At 47.7% G+C, this 22,702-nt stretch overlaps 1 protein-coding gene and 1 long non-coding RNA gene across 9 annotated transcripts; both read left to right on the forward strand.

The window, feature by feature from the left end:
* The first annotated feature begins 1,036 nt into the window (after positions 1-1,036).
* On the forward strand, positions 1,037-5,414 carry LOC123046065 (uncharacterized). 8 transcript variants are annotated; one of them, XR_006421939.1, is made up of 7 exons: positions 1,041-1,445; positions 1,530-1,804; positions 1,997-2,095; positions 2,651-2,748; positions 3,162-3,278; positions 3,390-4,405; positions 4,980-5,414. It is a non-coding gene; the product is annotated as an uncharacterized lncRNA (long non-coding RNA). The 8 variants fall into 8 exon arrangements; XR_006421941.1 differs by having other exon boundaries at positions 1,038-1,445; positions 1,997-3,278; positions 3,390-4,165; positions 4,258-4,405; XR_006421935.1 differs by having other exon boundaries at positions 1,039-1,445; positions 1,997-3,278; positions 3,390-4,165; positions 4,278-4,405.
* A 5,430-nt stretch (positions 5,415-10,844) lies between these two features.
* Positions 10,845-11,695, forward strand: LOC123041669 (nicotinamidase 2-like). The gene has a single exon (XM_044464252.1). It carries the CDS (start codon positions 10,845-10,847, stop codon positions 11,445-11,447), a length of 603 nt encoding a protein of 200 aa, XP_044320187.1. The 3' UTR covers positions 11,448-11,695.
* Positions 11,696-22,702: the final 11,007 nt, after the last annotated feature.

Here is a 22,702-nt window from a genome sequence, read left to right on the forward strand (position 1 = left end):
ATCCCATGAGATTCGTCGGAGACACAACTCCACATGTCCTCTGGTGACGCTAGATACATCACTGACACGGGGCCTAAGCGAGGAGGAGCCCCGCCATGCCTTCCTGGCTAAGACACAAGCCCTAACAGATATCAAAGACACGCCTAAAAACGGAACAACAACCTTTCATCGGCACGGGCTGGGGTCCATCGTGCCTCCATAGCCATAAGACCACCAGATAAGAGGTGGGCCGGCCGCGGCGCCAACGGGAGGTCAAAAAACGCTAATTTCCCATTGACTCGCTGCAAGCTGTTCAAAACCTATAAGGTTAGTGTAACTTATGCAGGTTTGGTCTTTTGCAGCTTTTTCACTAGAGCCTTAAAAAAAGAGAAAGTGTAAAAGACAAAGCGGGAGATAGCTTATGCAGGTTTGATATAACTATTACTTGTATCCGAGAATATATTTTTTGTATGTTATTCAGTTGCTTAGATCGGATATAATTTATTCATTTTAATAATTAAAAGTAGGATCGTTCTAAAAAATGAAATGAAATACGGGAGCGATTCTTTCAGCTAAAAAACAAGAGAGCTCGTGATACGTGTGGGCTTTTGTCGAAACTCAACCAGAATGCCGTATATTTCATCGATAGTGAAACCGATAAGGTGTACCTAACATACACTTCCTCCGTTCCTAAATATAAGTCTTTTTAAAGATTTTAATGCGAACTATATACGGATGTATATAGATGTATTTTAGAGTGTAGATTCATTCATTTTACTTCGTATGTACAGTGATGGCAGGACGGTAAATCCGTGAGGTTAAAGAGATGATTATCACAATTTTACATGTTTTTTGATTTTTTAATATGAATCCATACATGTATATGAAGGATTAGCAAAATAGCTGTGGGGTCAGCTGACCCCGCAGCTATAACGTGGAATCTCTACTCGTAATAGAGCAGTTGGTGAATAGTCTGCGTGGTTTATTTTCGCTGATTTTTTTCATCATCCTCTCACCTCCGTTTTATTTTCGTCATCCTCCCACCTCCGTTAACTCGCATCCCTCCTGCGAAAAAACCGGTGGCAAAAAAACCCACTCCTATCGATCCCCTAGAGACACAGCGCTCCTCTCGCGAACAAGGCCCCGATCCGCTCTTCCTCCTCTCCCGAGGATACGCAGCCGCCGCCGCCGATCTGCCGATCCGGGCATCACAGCCGCCGCCGATCTGCCGATCCGGGCATCACAGCCGCCGCCGATCTGCCTATCCGGGCAGACGCGGCCTTCACGGATCACGAGAACGCCGGCGCCGCCGGCTCCTCGGATGCGTCGCCCCCGGCGCCTCGGATGCGTCGCCCGTCACCACCACGATGGCACCTCGCTGATGCCGCTCGGCATGGATTGCCGCCCTGAAGGGGGGCAGGGGGGCGGCCACCGCGGGCCCCCAAACTCTAGGGGCCACATCCCAGGTATGCTCCATGTACGCATGAGGCCCGAGGCATGCTGCTACGATGTGTGAGCAGAGGAGTAACTCCTATTTTTTTCCATCCGAGATCGTGGTCCTTCCCTCCCTACGATGCAAGTCACGCCCTACGCGGCGGCCGCCAGGAAACAAATGCGCGAGGCCGCAAGCGGATCCAGCGGGTTGCGACATTCAGACGGCCTACCGGGAACATGATGGTTGGCTTGTTGCTTCTGATCTGATTGCTCCAGGACTCCTTTTGTTTTTCTGCCACAAAGCTCCTTCCACCTATGATATGTGTATCAAGCAGTCGATCACAACAGTTCACCAATCAGCCCTATTTGCTTCACCGGCCGGATCTCCTAGGTATACTATTAATCACTAATTCACTAACCATTGTCACTACATGTATGTTGGCAATTAGATTATTTTAGCTCAACAGATTTTGTAATTGTTGTGTTTTAGCACTGCCTGATATTATATCATCTGGAAAGTATCGATTTGGTAATGAGCAAGAAAAAGGAAAATAGGCTTATGGATGAATTAATATAATTACAGAGAGGAACTATGGATAAATTTTATCAAGAGTAATAGGGGCACTTCGACGAGTTGGCAGTAATTCCCGTGGACGAACCAACTACTGATGTTAAGAATCAAGTAAGTGTTTATGATTCTATTTGTTATTTGAATCAACATTAAGAAGTTTTGTAGAAATTATTTTAGTGCATTGAATATTACGTCATAAATTGATGTGTATTATAATACTACATACATACATTTTTTGATCGGTTACTACATACATACATATACCGGGTGGGAGGTCACTTAGCAATCTCAACCTTTGATATTGATATATGCAAACATATATATGAGGGGCGATGAGGGGCCCCATATTAGTTTTCGCGCCGGGCCCCCGAAATCTCAGGACCGGCCCTGCAGGGCGGCCAGACCAGGTGGCAAATGTGGTGCATGAGTCAACCTCACAACGTACTATGGTGTCTAGGATGGGCGTGGTGTAACATGACGCTTTCTAGAAGCATGTTATCGAACATCTCCACAGAATCCCGAGCTTGCCTAATTCCCAAAGCATGTTATCATATTACGGAGGACAACTCTCTGAATTCCCAAAGCACTAATCTTGTCCTAATTGCTCATATATTGAATCACTTTTCGCTGCAAATATGTTTTCTATGCGTTCCTTCTTACAACCAGGACATTTACTTCCCAAAGAGTTGGTCAACTAAAAAGGACAAGGTGTTTGAGACTGCTCTTATCTGCTCTGAAGTTTCCCCTTAAACACAACTTTTCAGGTCTGTTATTCTTGGTCATATATTTTGGAGTTTTTGCAACTCAGTGTGAAAGAGTTGGGTAACCAACTCAAAATGCGGTGGATAGAACTCAAAATGAGGTGGACAGTGATCAATGTGCAGTCCATTGAGTATTAGTTTCATGAGCACTTCATATTGTTAATTGTGCTTCTGTCTATTAATCAAGAGTGTATTACTAAAACTATAGATTGGTTGTCGTTGATGCGCCTATTGTACTGTAATTATTTAGTTCCTTCACTTCTAAGATGATCTCAGGTTTAGTAGTGATATAAAAAAGCTATACATTTCTATGTTTTTCCTCTGCTATTGTGTTATTTCATCATTTTCTGTTCCTTACGGTCTGCCACTCTTTGACTCCCTTTTTGTGCTCAAATATTTTTCAATGTTCCTTGCAGGATCCATATGAGCTTGGTTACGCACTAAATTATTCTGGAGGATCTCAGGTAATCGTTGCAGTTGAAGATTACGCCCCTGGTCATGATTCTCATTTTCAAACTTGCCATTCATCATAGGTGATTTCCCTTGCCCCTTCATCAGTTAATTCCTTTTGCTTGGCGGACTGATTCACAACTTAAGTGGATCCCTGAGGAATTCTACAATGGGTGTTTTTCTTATGTATGTAGGTTTTGTATGGAGTGTATTCATGCATTATATTGGAGCAGGGACCTGCCGAGGAGGGGGATACCATGGGGAGGCGAACCTGGTAAAGTAGGGGTGGAAAGTAGACTATAGTTATGTTATCCGTGGCAAGGACTTGGTGGATTGTTTACCATTTAGTTGTGTTCAACACTGAAAAATGGTAATATCATTTTTTTGTCCTTTGCAAATTAAATTATTAATCCATAACATTATTTTTATATATGGGCTTCTATTAGCGCAACTGGATTGATGCAGCGGAGAATTACCTTCAAAATGATTAAACGAATGCGAAGATTGGCCTTCTTGAATTTTGACCACGTCTAATAACACTTCTGAATTATGTCTAATCTCCATGTAGTTTGGTCCGGTTATTTCATCAACTAGCCCACTACTATGTGCTGGAAGTTATATTGTTACTTAATACAGGCTACACATTCTAAACATCTTTTTGACTGTGTTGTCAGATTGATTTATCCAATGGAACCTCACATTAATAATAAATTCCTTACAATAACAATGTGCTTTATTTGAAAATGGTTGAATATAATTACCAAAGTTTGATGGACGTTCATATGGAGAGCGCAAATGCAAATGTTCATATTGTATTGACGATGCTCCCTTTTGAAATTAACATGCTTTGTCAATTTATTTTCGACATGATGTATTATCTTATTACTTTTTAGCCTATAGGTTTTATATGAGTGAAAATTAAATATGACAGTTCTCAGTCTGGTCTTGCCAACCCCTCCATGTCAACCAGGTATGCAATGCATTATATAAGATTATTTTTGTTGTTTTTCCTTCTTGTTAGTATTTTTAATTATGGTTATTACTCTTTGAAATAATCAACAGTTTAATCTCTACTATTAAAGGGGAGTAAGCAGGTCGTTTTTTCGGGGAGGGTGAGGCACAACCTTGTGAAGGAGTGGAGAAGACAGTGTGCTCTGGTCCTCCTCCAAGCCCGCCAGCGACTTATCATTTGTTGCTCTTCCCTTACAAGGTACGACACTCTTCTTCCCTTCCTGTCTGATGCATCTAATTCCCCATCACTCTTTTTGTCACAGCATGGTCAGAAGTTGAAATTCCTTTGGGCATAGTATCCCAGGACCATGAGGAAGAACATATAGTCTCAACAAAAATGACATTATCCCATTAGAGAAACAGGTGCTGATTGTTTAGCAGATATGTTGGTGTGTCAAGTGTTGAGGAGCAGAGTTTACCCGTTCCACAACTTCAAGCTTGATGGGGGCATCAACAACGGTGCCTTCACCCTTGCTTGTGCCTGTGCCCATATGGCCATCTTTGATATGTGGTATTTAGTTACATGACAGAGTTCTTTGTAAGTGATAAGATGATTTGGAACTCGGTCACTTGATACATGTTTGATTGATGGGGAAAGTATCAGGTGCTCCCAAGCCTGGTGAACTTCGTATTAGTGACCTTTTAGATATTTAGCATTCTAAAAGTTAGATCCACCCGAACTGGATATGCATACTATTCTTGAGGTCGCTCGTGTGGGCTCCTGGTCTGCAATTTACTGATTTGAGTATACGTTGCGTCTTGATGTGTTGCAGATCCTTGAGGTCAGGTGTGATAACTAGCGACACGTGGTGGAGCTTCTGCGGTAGGGCATCGCCGACGGCAACATCACCTGCATCAAACCCTCCCTGGTCGCCTTCGAGAGTGTGTGCACCCGACCTACAAGCTTGTTATGATGCCCTTTGAATTTCCGAGCAAGTTGCAACCTTTCCAGATTTATCAACACTGGTCACATTAGTAGTCAATATGGTTCAGATGCATAATAGTACGTACTTCGTTTCCTTTTCGTTGCATACATGGCATCTTGTGAGGAAGTGTTCCTTATATTATGTAACTAGGGATAAATATGACGAAGCCAACAGTAAAGGAGCTCATGTAAAAAAACTGAAGTTTAAAGGAAATTGTTATAATATATATATCAATTCCGACATTGGTATCTAAAGGATGGGTCAAGGAATATTTGTCCCTGATGAGTGATGGGTTTCCCTGTTTGGCTCCCTTTTCTGTGAGTTGACTCTATAGATCTAGGATCTTCTCTGAAACCGTAAATTGGCAGTTGTAGCAAAAGTATATATATAGTTGCTAGACCTTCTCATTACACTCTTTCACTTTTTTGGCCTAATACTATCCTGTATGGACCTAATAACAGAAGACATGAGAAATGCTTTTGTAACATAATGATTGTTTCGTTAGCTGCTCTGTTTATTTAGTGTTGTTGATCCAAAAACTTGAAAGTGTACAAATGTTCATGCATGGGACTAAAGAACCAACCATTTCTCGATTTGGTGATGCTTTATTCGGATTTCTTGTGCATCAGATTGGAATGTTACCACAAACCTGTTTTTTATCTCATTTCATGGGTGTTAATGCCAAGGCCTTTTTTATGTCCCCTCTACTGTTTTCCGTTACATGTGATGGTCGAAATTGGACCGGAGAGGTTCTGAACTCTTTGGCCTATGATATGTAAGTAGCAACCAGTCATGCACATTCTGATTGATGCTTAAATTTGTGAACCTCTCCTAGCATTTGCAGGGCCATACTACTGGTATAACCCATGGTAAGATTGACATCAGATTGCTCAACTTCCTGACACATGAATAGTTGTCAAATGGTAATACTTGAATTTATCCTTGCATCTTTAATAAATCGACCACTGAATCCACTAGATCCATTCATGAGTTCAAATACTTTGTTGTTTATAAATTTTCAGTGAAATTTCTTATATGCTTGATCGCCTGATTTTATGTACTTTTTCCCAATAATAGGAAACAATCTTTTTATAGCTTATTATAATCGTTGGGAGTATCTGCTCCTGTGTATGTACTCCAGTTATCTTGTAGAGTTGGGATGTTATGCTGCGTATGTCTTTTGCTGTAGTAGTTCCTAATGGTAAACTGTATGGTTCTAAGTGGCAAATTTCATGTGTAACAGTTTGCCACACAATTGTGTAATGCATTGAAATTTCTGGTTGTAGCATTTTGGAAAATTAGTTTTAAGGAACAAAATCCTCCATGTTTTTCTTTAATTAATGGATAATAATAATGGAAATTCTTCCTAAGACGACCGGTCATATTTGATAGATAGCACCTGCATAAAAAGGCGTCCATGTGTTATCTAGATAGCACTTGCATACCGGATCCGATCCCGGGCTACACCCCTGCCAAGCAGATTGAACTATCTCCTGGAACCCTTGCATCCTTACGACCTTACCCAATGATTCTCGAACCGGAAAGCGTGGGAGTGTATAAATGATACATCACAATTTAGCAGCAATGGGCAATGATCTGACATCTCTAATGGAAGGGCTTGCAGCAAGCAGTTTGGCATCATGCACTCCCACTCATCATTGATCAGCATACGGTCAAGTTTCACAACAGTTGCATTTATCTGCTCATTGCACCATGTGTAGCGCCGCCCGTGTAGGTACAGATGAGTTAGTATACGTCGTTGACTTACATTTTTTTATCTAAATACATGGCAAGTAAAGAAGAATTCTAATTTTCTACACATATGAAATTTGACCTGCATTATGTTTATATTTACAACAAGTAAATTTTTTTTGAAGCCCGTGGCAACGCACAGGAATTCTACTAGTATCTACAAAGAGTTAGAGTACATGGAGTCGTCCTTTCTTCCAGCAGGTCCATTTATTCAGTTTTGTAGATTTATTAGTTCTGGTTTGCTAGATGTAAAATAGTTATCTCAGATCTAACTTTCTAACCACACGATTTAGACATCAAGTTTCATATTTTCTGGTTTTTTGTCATTTGCCGCTGCTTTTGTACGCGTTGCTCACGCCAGGGTTCCCGTGCCGTTTAGGCTGTTGTTTCTCTTTTTCACGACCCTCATGCGTCGCCTTGGCATGGGATGCCACCAGAAGCTATTTTCTTATTTTGTTTCTTTTTTCCTTTTTCTTATTTCATTTCTTTTGTTTCAAATTCGAAAACTTTTTAAATTCATAATTTTTTATTTTTTATCTCTTTTCTATTTTTAATTTTTCATTTTTTAAAATTCATGATTTTTTGCATCGCTGTTAGTTGACTGTCCACGACCAAACAGAGGCTATATTTTTTCTTATACCAGTTGCAAGTCAACTCTAAACTTGCAACTGGGGTCCGACATCCTTTTGTCTCACTTACAGTCCTACTCTTGACTTGCAACTAGGCCTCGACACTTTTTTGTCTCGGTTGCAAGTCCACGCTTGACTTGCAATTGGAGCCCGAACATTTTTTGTCCCAGTTGTAAGTTCACCCTCGACTTGCAACTGGGGCCAAATTGTTTTTGTCCCAGTTGCAAGTTCACTCTCGAGTCGTATCTAGAGCCGAATCTTTTTTAGTCTCAATTGCAAGTCCACCCCGACTCACAACTGGGGCCCGACTATTTTTGTCCCAGTTGTAAATCCACTATCAACTCACAACTTGGGCCCGACCTTTTTTTTCCAGTTTATAGTTGAACCTCTACTTACAACTGGGGTGAACCTTTTATGTCCTAGTTGGAAGTCTATCATCTAGTCGCAACTGGGCCCAACCTTTTTTGTCCGAATTGCAAGTCCACCCTTGACTCGCAACTGGGGTAGGATCTTTTTCTTTTCCTCAGTTGCAAGTCCACCCTGGACTCGCAATTGGGGACCTACACTTTTTTTTCCTAGTTGCAAGTCCATCTTGGACTCGTAACTCGGGCGTGACCCATTTTGTCCGAGTTGCAAGTCCACCTTCAGCTCGCAACTGGGCCCCAACCTTTTTTCCCAGTTGCAAGTCTAACCTTGACTCGCAACTGGAACCTGACCTTTTCTGTATCAATTGCAATCCCACCCTCGATTGACGACTAGCGCCCGACCTTCTTTTTGTCCCAGTTGCGAGTCCATCCTCAATTTGCAACTGGGGCCCGGCCTTCCTTTTGACCTAGTTGCAAGTCCATTTTCAATTCGCAACTTGGGCCCGACCTTTTTTGTCCCAATTGCAAGTCCACCCTAGGCTCACAACTATGGTACGACCTTTTTTGTCCCGGTTGCAATCCCACCCTTGACTTGCAACTACAGCCCGACCCGTTTTTTGTCATAGTTGCAAGTCTATTCTCAACTCACAACCAAGGCCCGACCTTTTTTTTTGTCCCAATTGCAAGTCCATCCTCGACTCGTAAGGGGCCGACCTTTTTTCCCCAAGTTGTAACTTTACCCCCGACATGCATTTTGGGGCGTGGGGGGTGGGGGGAGGTGGGGACACCTTTTTCCTATCCCAGTTGCAAGTCCATACTCAACATGCAATTGGGGTGGGGGCACTTTTTTCCCTGGTTGCAAGTCCTCCTCCATATGCAACTAGGGTCCCGACCCATTTTTTCCCCTATTTGCAAGTCCATCCTCGACACGCGATTGGGGGGGGGGGCATTTTGTCTCAGTTGTAACTCCTCCCCCGATATGCAATTGGGGGGCCACCTTCTTTCTTGTCAAGGTTTTGTTTTTTAATTTATGTTTTTAACTTTTTATAAAACCAAGGTTTTTTAATTGGGTTTTTATCATTTATGCCACTAGGTGTGTCCCACTGCTCACTTTTGCCATTAAAAATTACAACTGCTCAAAAATGCCATTGTTTCATGAGATGCTTGCTCAAAAATGCCATTAGATATCTCAAAAATGACATCCTTCCAATAAATGTTTGTTCAAAAATGCCATTAGACATCGTTATTGTGAGGTCAAACTCGTTGACAATGTTATATGACAAAAATTCCCCTATACCCACATGTCAACTCTGTCTATCTCACAATGCTAAGTGTGGTCCCCACTTGTTAGCAGTGAGTAACCGAATAATTTTAGAGGAAAATAAGAATGATGTTGGGATCAAGTGGGACCCACACTTTATTGTAGTGAGATAGAGGGAGAGCTGACATGTTGATATATATGCATTTTGGTCATTATAACATGGAAAACGAGATTTGAGCTGACAGTAAAGGTGTCCAACGACATTTTTGAGGATGGGCCTAAGGGAGTGATGGTAGTTTTGAGCAGTTGAATTCTTAGTGGCAAAACTGAGTAGTGAGATGTAACCGGTGGCATAAAATAAAAACCCTTTTTAATTTATGTTTATAACTTTAAAAAGCATGATCTCTTCCCACGTAGACATTTTTTAATTTCATAAACATTTTTTACTAAAATTTTAAATTCACGTTACTTTTCAAATTTTCTAAGTCCTTTCTAATTCATGAACTTTTAAAAATTTAAAAGAAAATAGTTCACCAACAAAATTAAAATAACTTTTTTTATTTCATGAGCATTTTTCTAGAATTTGTGAACATTGTATCATATTCATTTGCAATTATTAAATTACAAACTTTTTTGTATGATTTCAGTACATTATTAAAATAGACAGAAAAATTTATGGAAAAATTGTAGTTTTATTATTTACTTTTTTATATAAGTCATGTTTGCAACAATGTTGTCCAAATTAAACGTGATCATTCATCCATTTATCAGATTGGTACTTAATATTTTTTAAAATCTCTGCTGAACCGTGAGATACATGGAAGCTGGCTAGGTATCATGCACCCCTAAAAAAAGTTACTCCATTCCTAAATATTTATCTTTCTAGAGATTTCAACAAGTGATTATATACAAAGCAAAATAAATGAATCTATACTCTAAAATATGACTATATACTCCGTATGTGATAGTCTATTTAAAATCTAAAAAAACAAATATTTAAAAACAGAGGGAGTATCATGCATGCATGCACTCATTATGGTGGTCGTCTGTATATGGACACATAAATACGCTTCATCCGTTCCACACATCGTTTCGGAATCTGGAGAATGGCCAGCCCAAGACTAAGCGATACAAGCAACTGCTTTCTAGTGGGGATAACATATAGCACACAACCATATATGAGTCCACTAATTGCATAAGGAAATAAAAAAAATGATGCAAGCAAAGAAAGTTATATTCTTTCACATCCACAGAACAATTTTTCCAATCCTATGATATTTTATTGATCTCTTATTTCTAAAAAAGTAAATAAACCATAATGACTTTCTCCACTTGCGATAGAACCTCTGTGAGAAGAACTGCGAACAAAAATTAGGAGACAAAAAAAAAAAAAAACAAGCGCGCGGGGGATGGGCTTGTTGGTGCTGATGTCATACTCAGATATAAGGTAGTATTATCTTACATCCAGATGGACTATAGTTCCCAGATCCCTCTGTTCAGCTCTGGGCGTCGTGTCGACTGTGCATGATCCATGGCCCGGTAGAAGGATCTGCCATCTTAGACCTGGATGTCTCGAGCCTTCACACGTTTTCTTCAGTGTCCCGGACCGAAGCCTCCAGCTCTCACCTTACGCGTGCGCACCGCTCACCGCCCCAAATTTCTCGTGATCTCCAAGGCGATCGCGCGCAGCATCCCACCGCCCACCATGCCGCCCCCCGCCGCTCCCTCCTCGTACACCAGGCACGAGACGCGCCGCCGCGACCCCAACCCGCGCGAGGCGGCGCTCCTCGTCATCGACGTGCAGGGCCACTTCGCGTCGCTGGCCGCGCCGGCCATGCCGGCCATCGCCGCCACCGTGGCGCTCTGCCGCGGCGCCGGCATGCCGGTCGTCCACACCCGCCACGTCGACCCGGAGCCCCGGAGCCGCCCGCTCGCCGAGTGGTGGGCCGGCGACCGCATCGACGCCGGGACGCCCGCCGCCGAGCTGCTCCCCGGGGCCGGCCGCGCCGAGGGTGACCTCGTGCTGGAGAAGAGTACGTACAGCGCGTTCGCCGGTACGGGGCTCGAGGAGGCGCTCCGCGGGATGGGCGTGGAGGAGGTGGTCGTGGCCGGCGTGATGACCAACCTGTGCTGCGAGACCACCGCGCGGGACGCGTTCGTGAGGGGCTTCCGGGTGTTCTTCTCCGCCGACGCCACGGCCACGGCCAGCCGGGACCTGCATGAGGCCACCCTCGCCAACATGGCCTACGGGTTCGCCTACATCGTCGACTGCAAGCGGCTCGAGGCGGCATTCCGGAAGGACAAGTGAAGTGCGAGCTTTGTGGTTATCCCTTCTAGTTTTTTTTTTTCCTTTTTTCGAAAAATTCAGATCTATTATTATAAAGATTCATCGGAAGCATAAAAGACCTACTCCCTCCGTTCTAAAATAGATGACCGAACTTTGTACTAACTTTAGTAAAATAGATGATCCAATTTTGTACTAACTTTAATACAAAGTTAGTACAAAGGTGTGTCATCTATTTTAGAACGGAGAGAGTAAAACATAATAAAATTACATCGAGCCCCATGGACCACCGAATGACCATTGCCGCCGCCAGAACGAACCGCTGATGCGTCACTGCCGCCGCTCACATTCCGAAGTCCTCGTGCACGTGCCCCTAAGGACAGGCGTCCCGAAGCCGCAATCGTCACCGTTGAATACTTGAATCGATCCGTAGAATTTGACATCAAATATTGCTGTTGCGTATGCACGATGAGAAACCCTAATTTTGCCGCCCCGAGGAGATGACAGGAATCTACGCCGATGCTTTGTCTAATACATCCCAGCAAACAAACTTGAGAGGATCGGAGCCTGGAAGACTGACTTGAAGAAGAGGCGCCGCCATCCGTCTAAACACTGCCCATGCGAGAACTAAAATCCTGTCTATCTACTAGTTGGAGACAAGGTACCAGAAATCTCCTCCCCGCCATCGGTCGCTGGAGCGGCAGGCAGCCATCGGTCGCTGGAGCGGCAGGCAACAACTCCAACACACGACCTCAAAAAGGGACGTCCGTTTGGTCCGTATTTTGTCCGTTTGGATAGAATAATGGGACGGCCTTCCGACCGTTTTCATGGATGCGCGGGTTGTGCGCCCAAAGCATGAACTCATCTCATCCGTCAAGGTCGGCTGGTGCCCGTATGTATACATCTTTTTGGCTGTATTTCATTAACGATATTTTGATACATTGAAGTACATTCACCAATTCTTCTCTAGAAGAGTAAGGCTAAAAAAACAAAAACTGCAACTAGACATTTTAAAAGATCAACTTCCATAACTGCTCCCACTAGTTGAATTAATATCTTCTCTATCTCTCCATTGTTGATGTGCGACTTTTCGAGTTTGCACACTTCTTTCTTCTTCGATTTTAAAGTAGATGTTGCTTCACATTTAATTTCAGCTCTAGTTTCTTCTTCGATTCTAGCAACGAGTGCACAAGCATCTATCAAATTCCATGCTATCAATAGATCGAAGTATTCTTCTTTCCAATACCAAAATTTGCATCCCTCCTACACACAAATTTGAGTATAAGCATAGATAGCTACCAAAGTTGCGTCGAAGCCGGGAGCACAACCGAAGCAAAAGAAGCACACACCCTATCTTTTTTGTACTTGAAGAACACCCACCCGAGATGTTCTGTCGTGGTAGAAACGCGGCGCACGACCTGCCGCAGGCAATAGTCGTGCATTATGATCGGCAACGGTGAGCCAATGACCCATTGGGCCAGCGCCGAGCCCGGACAATGGTCGGGCATGTCTTTGCCGGCGAACCTCAACGTGATAGATTCAGGCGGCTAGAGTCGGATTCAATACCTGCATGCGACGCAAAGGCGTTGTCGGGGCTGTGCGGTCTTATACCCGACCAATCCATGGTAAGGCGCAGTCGTCGATGGCCGGATGCGGCAAATCCGACTGCCGAATGCGCCAAATCCCGCCACCGTAGATCTACCGGTTAGCCACTGGCGCCAGGGCGAAAGATGCACAAATCCAGTGGTCGCTGTTGGTGGCCAGGCTGTATAGCTGGCCAAACGGGCCGGCCCGGCCCGGCCCGGCACGGCCCATCCTAATCGTGCCTGGCACGGCCCGGCCCGCCTAGGCACGATTATTATACGGGCCGTGCCGTGCCAGCCCGCGTGCTGCAGCCTGCAGCCAAGGCACGACCCGTATGCTAATCGGGCCGGCCCACCGGCACGCCAGGCCCACTAATCTACCTCCTATTTTGCGCACTGGGCGTTTTTTAGCCTATTTTCTGTTGGCCCATATTAGGATACATAAAAAAATATAAAAAAGTTAATCGGGCCGTGCCGTGCCGGCCCGCGTGCTCGCCCTTTAGGCCCAGGCACGGCCCATGGCGTGCCAGCGTGCCGGGCCCGGCCCGTTTAGCACGTGCCGTGCCGTGCCAGGCCCGTGCCGTGCCGGCCGTGCTACTGGGCCGGCCCAACTATCCCGGCCCGTTTGGCCAGCTATACCAGACTGGACAGCAAAGCGGCCAAGAAAATGGCGATGACAACTCTGGCGGGGGTAGGGGCGGAGGGCGGAGGGAGGGAGGATAAGAGAAAAAGGGGCGACTGTGTCCCCGACGGGCGGGCCAGGCGAGGACAAGGGCACGTGTCGTGCCCGTCCGCGCATGTCCGTTTCCACGCAAACGCAACCCAATTTTTGGTAGGAAATGGGTCGAAAGCGGACAGAAATGGACACTTGTCCATCTGCTCTCGCACATTGGGTCACATTTTCGTCCGTTTACCCCCAAACGGACAAGAGCAAACCATTTGGGGTCGTGCTTTGGAGTTGGCCTAATGCATTCGCATGATGTACTATTCCTTCAACCATAGTTTAAAAAACCGAACCGGTAAGGCTGTCGGTTCAGGTTTTTACCAGTCGTGCCGCCGGTTCACTGGTTCGATTGTCGGTTTTTAAGCAATAAAACATATATTTTATTGATAAAAAATGTCTAATCGGAGATGTCTGTCGGGCATCCTGGTCCTCCTACTCGGTTGCTCATATTCTGGACTCTGGAACCGAGGGAGGCAATTGGAGGGAGGACTGATCGATTTGACTGGAGCGGAGGGAGATCGGAGTTGGACGGACCAGGTCGACTAGGCGACGGTGTCCCCTCTCCCAGTTGTCAACAGAGATAGCTCAGGACGGCGGGACATAGGAGTGGCGGCCCAGGCTCGTGGCCTACTGCTGCCACGCGGAGCGATGAGGGAGAGGCGGCGTCGCCACACAACGGCGCCCTGCAAGTGTAGCGTTCGGGGGGGGGGGGGGGGGAGGGGGAGGGGCGGCTACGCTCGGCGAGGTTTGTCGGTGGACAAAATCAGGAGAAATGCTCCCAATTGGGCCGAAGCCCTACGAAAAGAAAGGTTTTCTTCCTTTTCTGATTCTACCCCCAGCCTATTGCGCGAAAACGAGTCGATTGAGGGCATTTCAGGAAATGGCATCGAACCGTCCAGTCTTCTATGAACTGCCTGGCTCGACCGGTTTTTTCCGGCTCGATTGCTCGAATTGTCCGTTGCACTTAGAAACCCGATGGGATCGCCGGTTCTGTTTTTTTCCGTTCTGGTTTTTTAAACTATGCCTTCAACGTTGTGAATTTGATGTTCTAGACTGTTGTCAGTACCACTCAAAATGACTACAGTGATCCTTTTTCGTTTTCTCTTTGGCTCTGGATTTGGCCTTGCACATAATGTTCAGAAAGTAAAATAGGAACACAAGGCCAACAGAGTTACTCCCTCTGTCCTATAATGTAAGATGTTTTTTGACACAAACAGAGGGATTATTTTGACACGAATAAGACGTTCATAATCCTGCAAAAAAGAAAGAAAGAATAAGACGTTCATATCACATTTGAAGCAAGAAAGTGTTGAGCTGTTTAGCTCCCACACAATCAGTTTGACTTGACATCCATATGAACACCAAATTTCATGAGTATGCAGGAGTATCAATCAACGATCAGGTTAAATCAAGCATCTTGGTTCATGATAATTATCCACGTCCATGCAAATTTCACTAAAGGGGATTCACATTAAAAAAATCAGAGAAGTTAGCCAAAATATCTGGCACACATCCCAACTGTGTAGTGGAAACATAATCCATTCAGCCATGGCTGGGGTTATATGTTAGGCAGAAAGGCAACAATATTAATATAAACATAAGGCATCATTTCATCACCACTCAAACTGTGAGAACATTCCATATATAAGAAAAAGGGTTTCCCCCGCTTTATATTATAAAGCATACCACCAAGCATTCAAAGTCATAAAATCAAGTACAATAAGTCATAGAATCATGCTGGGGGTACAACAAGACAAGCCCCAAATAAAGCTAAAAGGAGACTCTAATCCGGCTCGGGAGGAGGAGGTGGTGGTGGCGGAGGAGGAGCAAAAGACGCTGCCGAGGCACGAAGACCCGCCATGATGTAGTCGATGACGCCTCGGTCGCTCCGCTTACTAAGCGGTCTCCAAAGCTGCAAGAAGGCACACATTTTGTAGATCACATCAGTCATGCGAGACGGAATCACTCGTTCGATGACTAATTTATTGTGGGTACACCAAAGGGACCAGGCAAGGGTCCCTAGCGCGACCCAAATAGGGGCGCGCCTAGCCCCGGGGAGTCTAAAGACCTCCCCGAACAAATCTGGGAGGTTGTCATGGCACCACGTGCCCCCAACCACCTCCCGGAAGCAACTCCATAAGAACTGAGCTGCCGGGCACCGGAAGAAGATGTGGTTGCAATCTTCCGGCACCAGACAAATGGGGCAAAGACCATCCCCAGGTCCATTACGCTTACGGACCTCAGTGCCTGAGGGGAGGCGTCCTCTAACCCATTGCCATAAAAATATACGGATCTTCAGGGGGAGTTTGATTTCCCAAAGCACCGCTAGCTCCACTGGACCAGGAGTGGGAGCAATCGCCTGGTAAAGAGATCTAGTCAAAAATCTACCGCTTGGCTCGAGGTGCCAAGAAAGCGCATCCGGCTCCAGGGAGGGGGAGTGTAGGGCAACACACTCAAGTAACTCCTCCCATTGCGCGAGTTCAACCGCCCCGAAGGTGTGGCGGAAGGCAATCGCGCCTAGATTCACTAGGGCCGCATCCACGGAGATCTGTGGGAGTACACAGATGGAGAATAGTGCAAAAAAACGTTCTGCAAAGGGGCGGGAACCCGCCCATCTGTCCAGCCAAAATAGGGTGGCAGCACCGGAGCTTATCTGGATGGAGGTCCCAATGCGCAGGACCGGTAACAGAGGGATCACCGATTGCCAGAATTGGGAACCTCCAGACCTAGACGCAAACGCAAGCGGTTGCCCACGAAGGTACTTCCCACGGATAATCTGAAGCCACATGCCACCCTCCTCAGTCTGGATCCGCCAAAGCCATTTGGACAGGAGGGCGATATTCATTCGCTTAGAGGAAATAACCCCCAAGCCTCCCTGTTCCTTCGGTTTACAGATCTCGGATCACTTGACCATGTGGTACTTCTGTTTATTGTTCTCGCCCGCCCAAAAGAATCGGGAGAGTAGTTTGGTGACTTCATGATGGAGGGATTCATGTAGACTATAGAATCTCATGATATACATCAATAAGCTAATAAGGGAGGAGTTCATTAGAATCACTCGAGCGGCTTTGGAAAGCCATCTCCCTTGCCAAGGCTCCATTCTAGGTTGGAGCTTGGCGATTATTGGACGGAAGTCCTTCTCCTAGAGCCGTGCGTCACTGAGGGGCATGCCAAGATAGGTCATTGGGAAGGACCCCAAGCGGCAGTTCAAACGGTTAACAATCCGCTGGGCCTCCCCGTGAGAATATCCCAAGACCATTACCTCGCTCTTGGCAAAGTTTATCTTGAGGCCCGACATTTCCTGGAAGCAGAGGAGGAGGAATTTGAGGTTCTGAATATCTTCGTCGGACCCTTCCACCATCATAATGGTGTCATCCGCATATTGGAGGTGGGTCAGACCCCCATGGGCCACCAAACGGGGGCAAATCCCCCTGATGTGACCCACGCGCTTGGCCAAGTCCAGAATCGAGGCGAGCGCATCAACCACAAGGTTGAAGAGAAATGGGGAGATCGGGTCTCCCTGTCGGACCCCTTGGCCAGTCGAGAAGTAAGGTCCAACCTCCCCATTAATGTTTACAGCCGTCCGACCACTCGTAACTAACTGCATCACCCGGGCCACCCAGTGAGGGTCGAAGCCACGCTTCAGCAACACTTTCCGAAGAAAGGACCAATGGACGGTATCATAGGCTTTATGGAAATCGATCTTGAAGAATACCGCACGGAGGTGTTTGCTCTTAACCTCATGGATAATCTCATGGAGGGCAAGGATCCCATCCAAGATATACCTCCCTTTCGTGAAGGCCGACTGGTTCGGATGATGAATCCAGGGAGCAATAAGGGCCGCCTTAGTGGCATACCCTTTCACGAGGATCCAAAATATCACATTGAGCACTGTGATAGGGCGGAATTGTCTAATGACCGCCGCACCCGGTACCTTGGGAATCAATGAGATAATCCCGTAGTTAAGTCGGGACACGTCTAGGGTTCCTCTAGAAAATTCGCTGAAAAGGTGAAGGATGATGTCCTTAACCATCGGCCAGAAAGCCTGAAAAAACCGGACCGGCAAGCCATCGGAGCCTGGGGCCGAGGTCGGCTTCATAGCTTTGACAAAAGTCTCCACTCTCGCGGCATCGAAGGGGGCAAGCAGCGCCGCATTTTCCTTGGGGGAAATATGTTGGTCGCGCGACCAGATGTGGTCGGCAAGGGCGACACCATTTCGCGGCCGCCCCTGAAATAGCGACTTGTAAAAGTCGTCAACTAGCAGGCGGATAGCCTGGGGGTCCTGAAACAACTGTCCACCCTCCCAAAGGAGGGGGATGGAACAATGACGCCTACGGCCATTGGCGATAGCCTTTTTTTTTTGAATTGGTTTGAATTGCTTACCGATAGCCTGGAAGTAAGCAGTGTTGGCATCCCCAAATAGCACCCAGTTAATGGAGCCGCGTTGGCACCAAAACTCTTCCTCCTTGGAGTAAATCTCCATGAGGGAATCCTCCAAATTATATCTATGCATCCATTCCTCAGCGGAGATCCCTGCGATATCTGCACGGAGGTCAAGATCACGGATCTCCTTGAGGAGGGAGGCCTTCTGAATCCGAAGACCCCTCCCAATGTTCACCCCCCATCCCTTCATAAACTGCCGGGATCATTTGGACAATGATGCCACTCATCGAGGATCGACATCTGCCTATGGGGCTCAACGCGCGCTGAGACCCTGATGTGGCCATGGGTGCAACAGAAAATAATATTTCACATGAAATAATAATCCAACCTACACATGTTTAGAAGGAGTTGCTGACGGCACCAACTAAGAAGACCAAGGCAGAAGAGTTTTTCTTTATTGGAAAAATATGGATGCCAATTCCGTTGTCAGATCATAAGCCGGAGGATACTAAGCCGACTTTCGCTGTTTACGGATTAAGGTCAAATGTCCAGTCGTGTTATTTCCTAGTATTACAAGTTACGTAGTATGAAGGATCAGGAGTACTAGTCCGTTTTGAACTTTTGTGATCAGCGTCGCCGGATACTTAATTAGTTAAATTCTGATTAGTTTAAATATGAAAGAGATAGAGTCCGCTTTTAGCTTGGTTTGTTAGGATCGTTTGAGGTCAGCGTGCCCGTCGCCTATATAATGGGCAGGCTTAGGCTATAATGGGCAGGCTTAGGCCTTTGTACGGGATTTTTTTTAGTTGGAAAATATACACAAAAAGCATCATGTTGGATGCGCCAAAACAGCTGTGATTTATTTGCTGATCCTTGAGGGTTTCAGGAGCTGCTACGCGGGGTGTGATTTGATCTTACTCTTGCGCAGATTTTGATCTTTGGTCTTCTCGCGAATCGCTTGATCCGAAGAGCCGCCTACTTTTTTTTGTCTATTCTATTATCACGACAATTGTTCGTTGCTGAATTTTGTGTACCGTAAAAGTTCTGGCCTACGAACGACTCGTCGTCTGGCCGGGTCTCATCAGACCCAGTGGGTCTGGACGACTTCCATAAAGCCTGGTTGCCGGAGCCAGAAATTCTCGAAACGGAACCGCGGGGGAGGGCACGGTCGTTCATCCGTAGAAGCTAAGAGGAGAGGAACGTGGTCCGACCCAATACGGGTAATAGCCTGGAGAGAAGCCAAAGGGAACCGGAGTTCCCAATCGGGGGAGAAAAACACCCGATCAAGCACACTAAGGGTCAGAGAAACCTGTCTATTAGTCCAGGTAAATCTTGCCCCGACCCTGTCTAGCTCAAGGAGACCCAAATCCGCAACCCAGTCATTGAAACGACGCATCTCTGCCAAGTCCACCCGAGAGTTATTCTTCTCCTCGGCGGACCGAAGGAGGTTGAAGTTGCCTCCAACCACGACCAGAAGGAATGCGGAAGAAATCTTGGCATGAAGTTCCGCCAAGAAAGCGGCGGACCGACTGTGATCTGCCGGGCCATAGACCACGATAATCTCCCATTTGAAGTTCATGTCGCGTTCCCAGACTTCCATACTAACAAAGTGGGCTCCACGATCCATGGAGCCCACCTCAAAGGTGGCATCCTTCACACCTAAAAGGATGCCACCGGAGTGACCGGTCACCCCACTAGATGGCAGCCAGTGCCAGGCAAAAAAGATGTCTACTGAGACGCTCAAGTTCTACAAGAGAGAACTGAGTGCACATTGTCTCTTGGATCACCACTACATCTATGGCTTCATCACGCATGTATTCTATGAGCTGCCTGCGGCGGCCATCATGGCCGAAGCCCCGCAGGTTCCAAAATAGAGCGCGCATGATCACTCGCCTAACGGGTCCTCCCTGGACCCAACTGTGGAGGCAGCGCTAAGAGCACGGCGTAACTGAGCAGTACGAGATCGAGTCCGGCCCCGAACCTCGCTTGGGTTGGCCTCAGAGAGGACTCGACCGCGGGGACATCGAGGTGGAGGGGTGGGGGCCTCCGCAACTACTGCCGCCTCGTGAGCCCTAGTGGCTGCGAGGTGGCCCTCCAGGATCTCTTTGGCCTAGAGGGACGCAAGCTGCTCAAGGACCGGGCCCTTCTCGCCACGGAAAACAATAGCTGAATCAGCCGCTACCTTGGCAAGGTGACCAAGAGGAACCCCAGCAAGAGCGGAGAAGGACGCATCATAGAAATCATCGGAATCAGAACAAGGGGCCTGGGAATTGGACGGACCTGTGTCGAGGTTGTGGATGGCGGCGCGTCGCAAAGCCTTCTCCACCGTGTTCGGGGAGGCCCCAGACAGTCCCGTCGCCGCCCCAAGCCTAGCACTCTTCCGGGCAGACGACACCGGGGTAGAGGCCGAACGAGGGCAGCCCCGGGACCTGGGTGGCCTGGAGGGAGACGGAGGAAGCGAGACCGCGGAGACCTCCGGAGGCGTCGGCGCCGAGAGGCCCTCCCGGCCTGGCGCCGGAGACACCAGTTGCGGGGAGGACGGAGGGCGAACCTCCATGCTGCTCCGGCTGACCTCACTCCCCTCCTCCTCAGATACGGACAACGGAGGGAGGAAGGAAGGAGGGAGGGTGGCGCCAGGAGGGAGTGTGGCGGCCTCGTCGAGCATGGCCGCGATGGCCGCAATGTCCTCAGACTCGTCCCCAGGAACGGTGTCGAAGGGCCCCTGACCCACGCTGTGAGTGGTCGAGGGATGAGAGGAGCCAACAGCTGGAATGTCATCCCCAGAGTCAGTCGAGTCATCTTTAGAGGTCGCAGAGCGGGGAGAGTCGCGACGAGGCTCTCTGGGGGAGCCCTGAGCATCAGCGCCCCCACCTGAACCTGGAGCAGCGCCATCTCCCGCCTCCGGGTTGAGGGGATCGGAGGGAGTCCCACCCTTAACGGAAACGAGCAGGTCGTAGCCAGCATCGTTGAAGAACATCCGGATTGTCGTCTCGAGCTTGGAAGGATCAAGGGACTTGATCTGCATCCGCACAGCAGGGCCCTTGGGCAGGGAGGCGCTGTCGACCGCCACGAACTTGCCCAACAGGCGGGACAAGCCGCAGAGGATACCCTCGTCGCGAGCCGGCGTGGGAAGCCCGCGAATCTGCACCCACACCGTGGACAGGGTGGCCACCGCCAGAGAGTCCACCGACGGGACTGAGATGCGGACTGAGAGCTGGTTGAGGGCGAGCATGAGTCTGGCGCCGTGGGTGCCGTAGCGCAGGCTGACCGGGTCCGGAAAGACCGTCGTGAACTCCCGATCCGAGATCGGGGTCACCTCCCAATCCCAGCCGGGGTTGAACAGATGGCAAAGCTCCTCAGAGATGATGGCCGGGGAAGCGGTCCGGCCATCCAGGACCGAGATGAGAGCGGTCATGGGCGGGGTGGCCCGGGACTCAGGAAGGTCCATCTAGAAGAAGCCCAAATCATCCAACGCATACCCGAACAACCCAAGTGTCCCAGGGGGCTGGTGCACCGGGCAGAGGGCAGCGGGGTGATCTGTCCTCTTGCATAGGTAGCAAGCTGGTGCCTTAGGGCAATCTCCCTGACAGTGCCCGACCACCCCACAGTTGAAGCACGTGGCCGCGGACGGGAGAGGAGCCGTTACCACCTAAGGGTTCATGACCGAGGACGTCGGGCCACCCGGTTGGGGCTGGGCACCCCTCTTCTTCTTCTTCTTAGCAAATGCGCCCCGTCCGTTGCGGTTATTGTTGTTGTTGGAACCGGACAGGGGGAACTGAGCCTGACGCCGAGGGGGATCGTAGCGCCGCGGGGGCGAGGCTGCCACCCGGTCAGACCGAGGAGGAGAGCGAGAGCAGCGAGGAGGGGATCGCCGTTCCCGGTCCCGTTCCCGGTCACGGCCACGGCCGCGCCAAGACTCCGGGGAGGGGTCGCGGGCGCGCGTGGAGCGCCAGGGGGCGGCATCGGCCTCGGCCTGGCCAGGACCGCGGAGAAGGTCCTCACGCTCCATATATCACAATCTGCAGTCGATAAAACTAAAACTACACAATGCAGACGAGTAACACAGTTCAGTAATTCGGATTGTTTTTACCGCCTCATTTGTAAAGTTGTAATTTCCTAATGTTGTCTTATGGAGGGAATCCAGGTCAGACTCACAATGTACATTAGATCAAGGGCTGATCAGATATAATATATTTTAGGTGTAAATGCAGATGAGTTCACAGGAATTACTTGACAAGACAAGTGTGTGAAAATTATGGTTCTATCAAATGTTAGCAGTCAAAATCACACACTTATACTCTGTAGGTTTCGTAGTCCCCTGATGCAATAGCATACGTTCCTAGCTTTGGCACAGCTCCTCTTCCGATGGCCTCCCCCAATCAGATTCTTCCAGAAGGGGAAATGTCGAGGTGCAAAAGTAAGCATCATCTTGTTCTTCCTCTGTTCTTGCTACCCCCTTGGTCCGATTAGCTGCCTCCTTCATTTCCTTACGCCGGTGCTTCTGTTTCTTGCTCTCAGCCCTTCTCCTCTGCAGGTCTTCCAACTTGTTCCTCTCATGCTCCTCCGCCTGAATCGTTAGCTCATTTTGC

Source organism: Triticum aestivum, chromosome 2B (genome assembly GCF_018294505.1).
Source record: "Triticum aestivum cultivar Chinese Spring chromosome 2B, IWGSC CS RefSeq v2.1, whole genome shotgun sequence".
Classification (NCBI taxonomy): Eukaryota; Viridiplantae; Streptophyta; class Magnoliopsida; order Poales; family Poaceae; genus Triticum; species Triticum aestivum.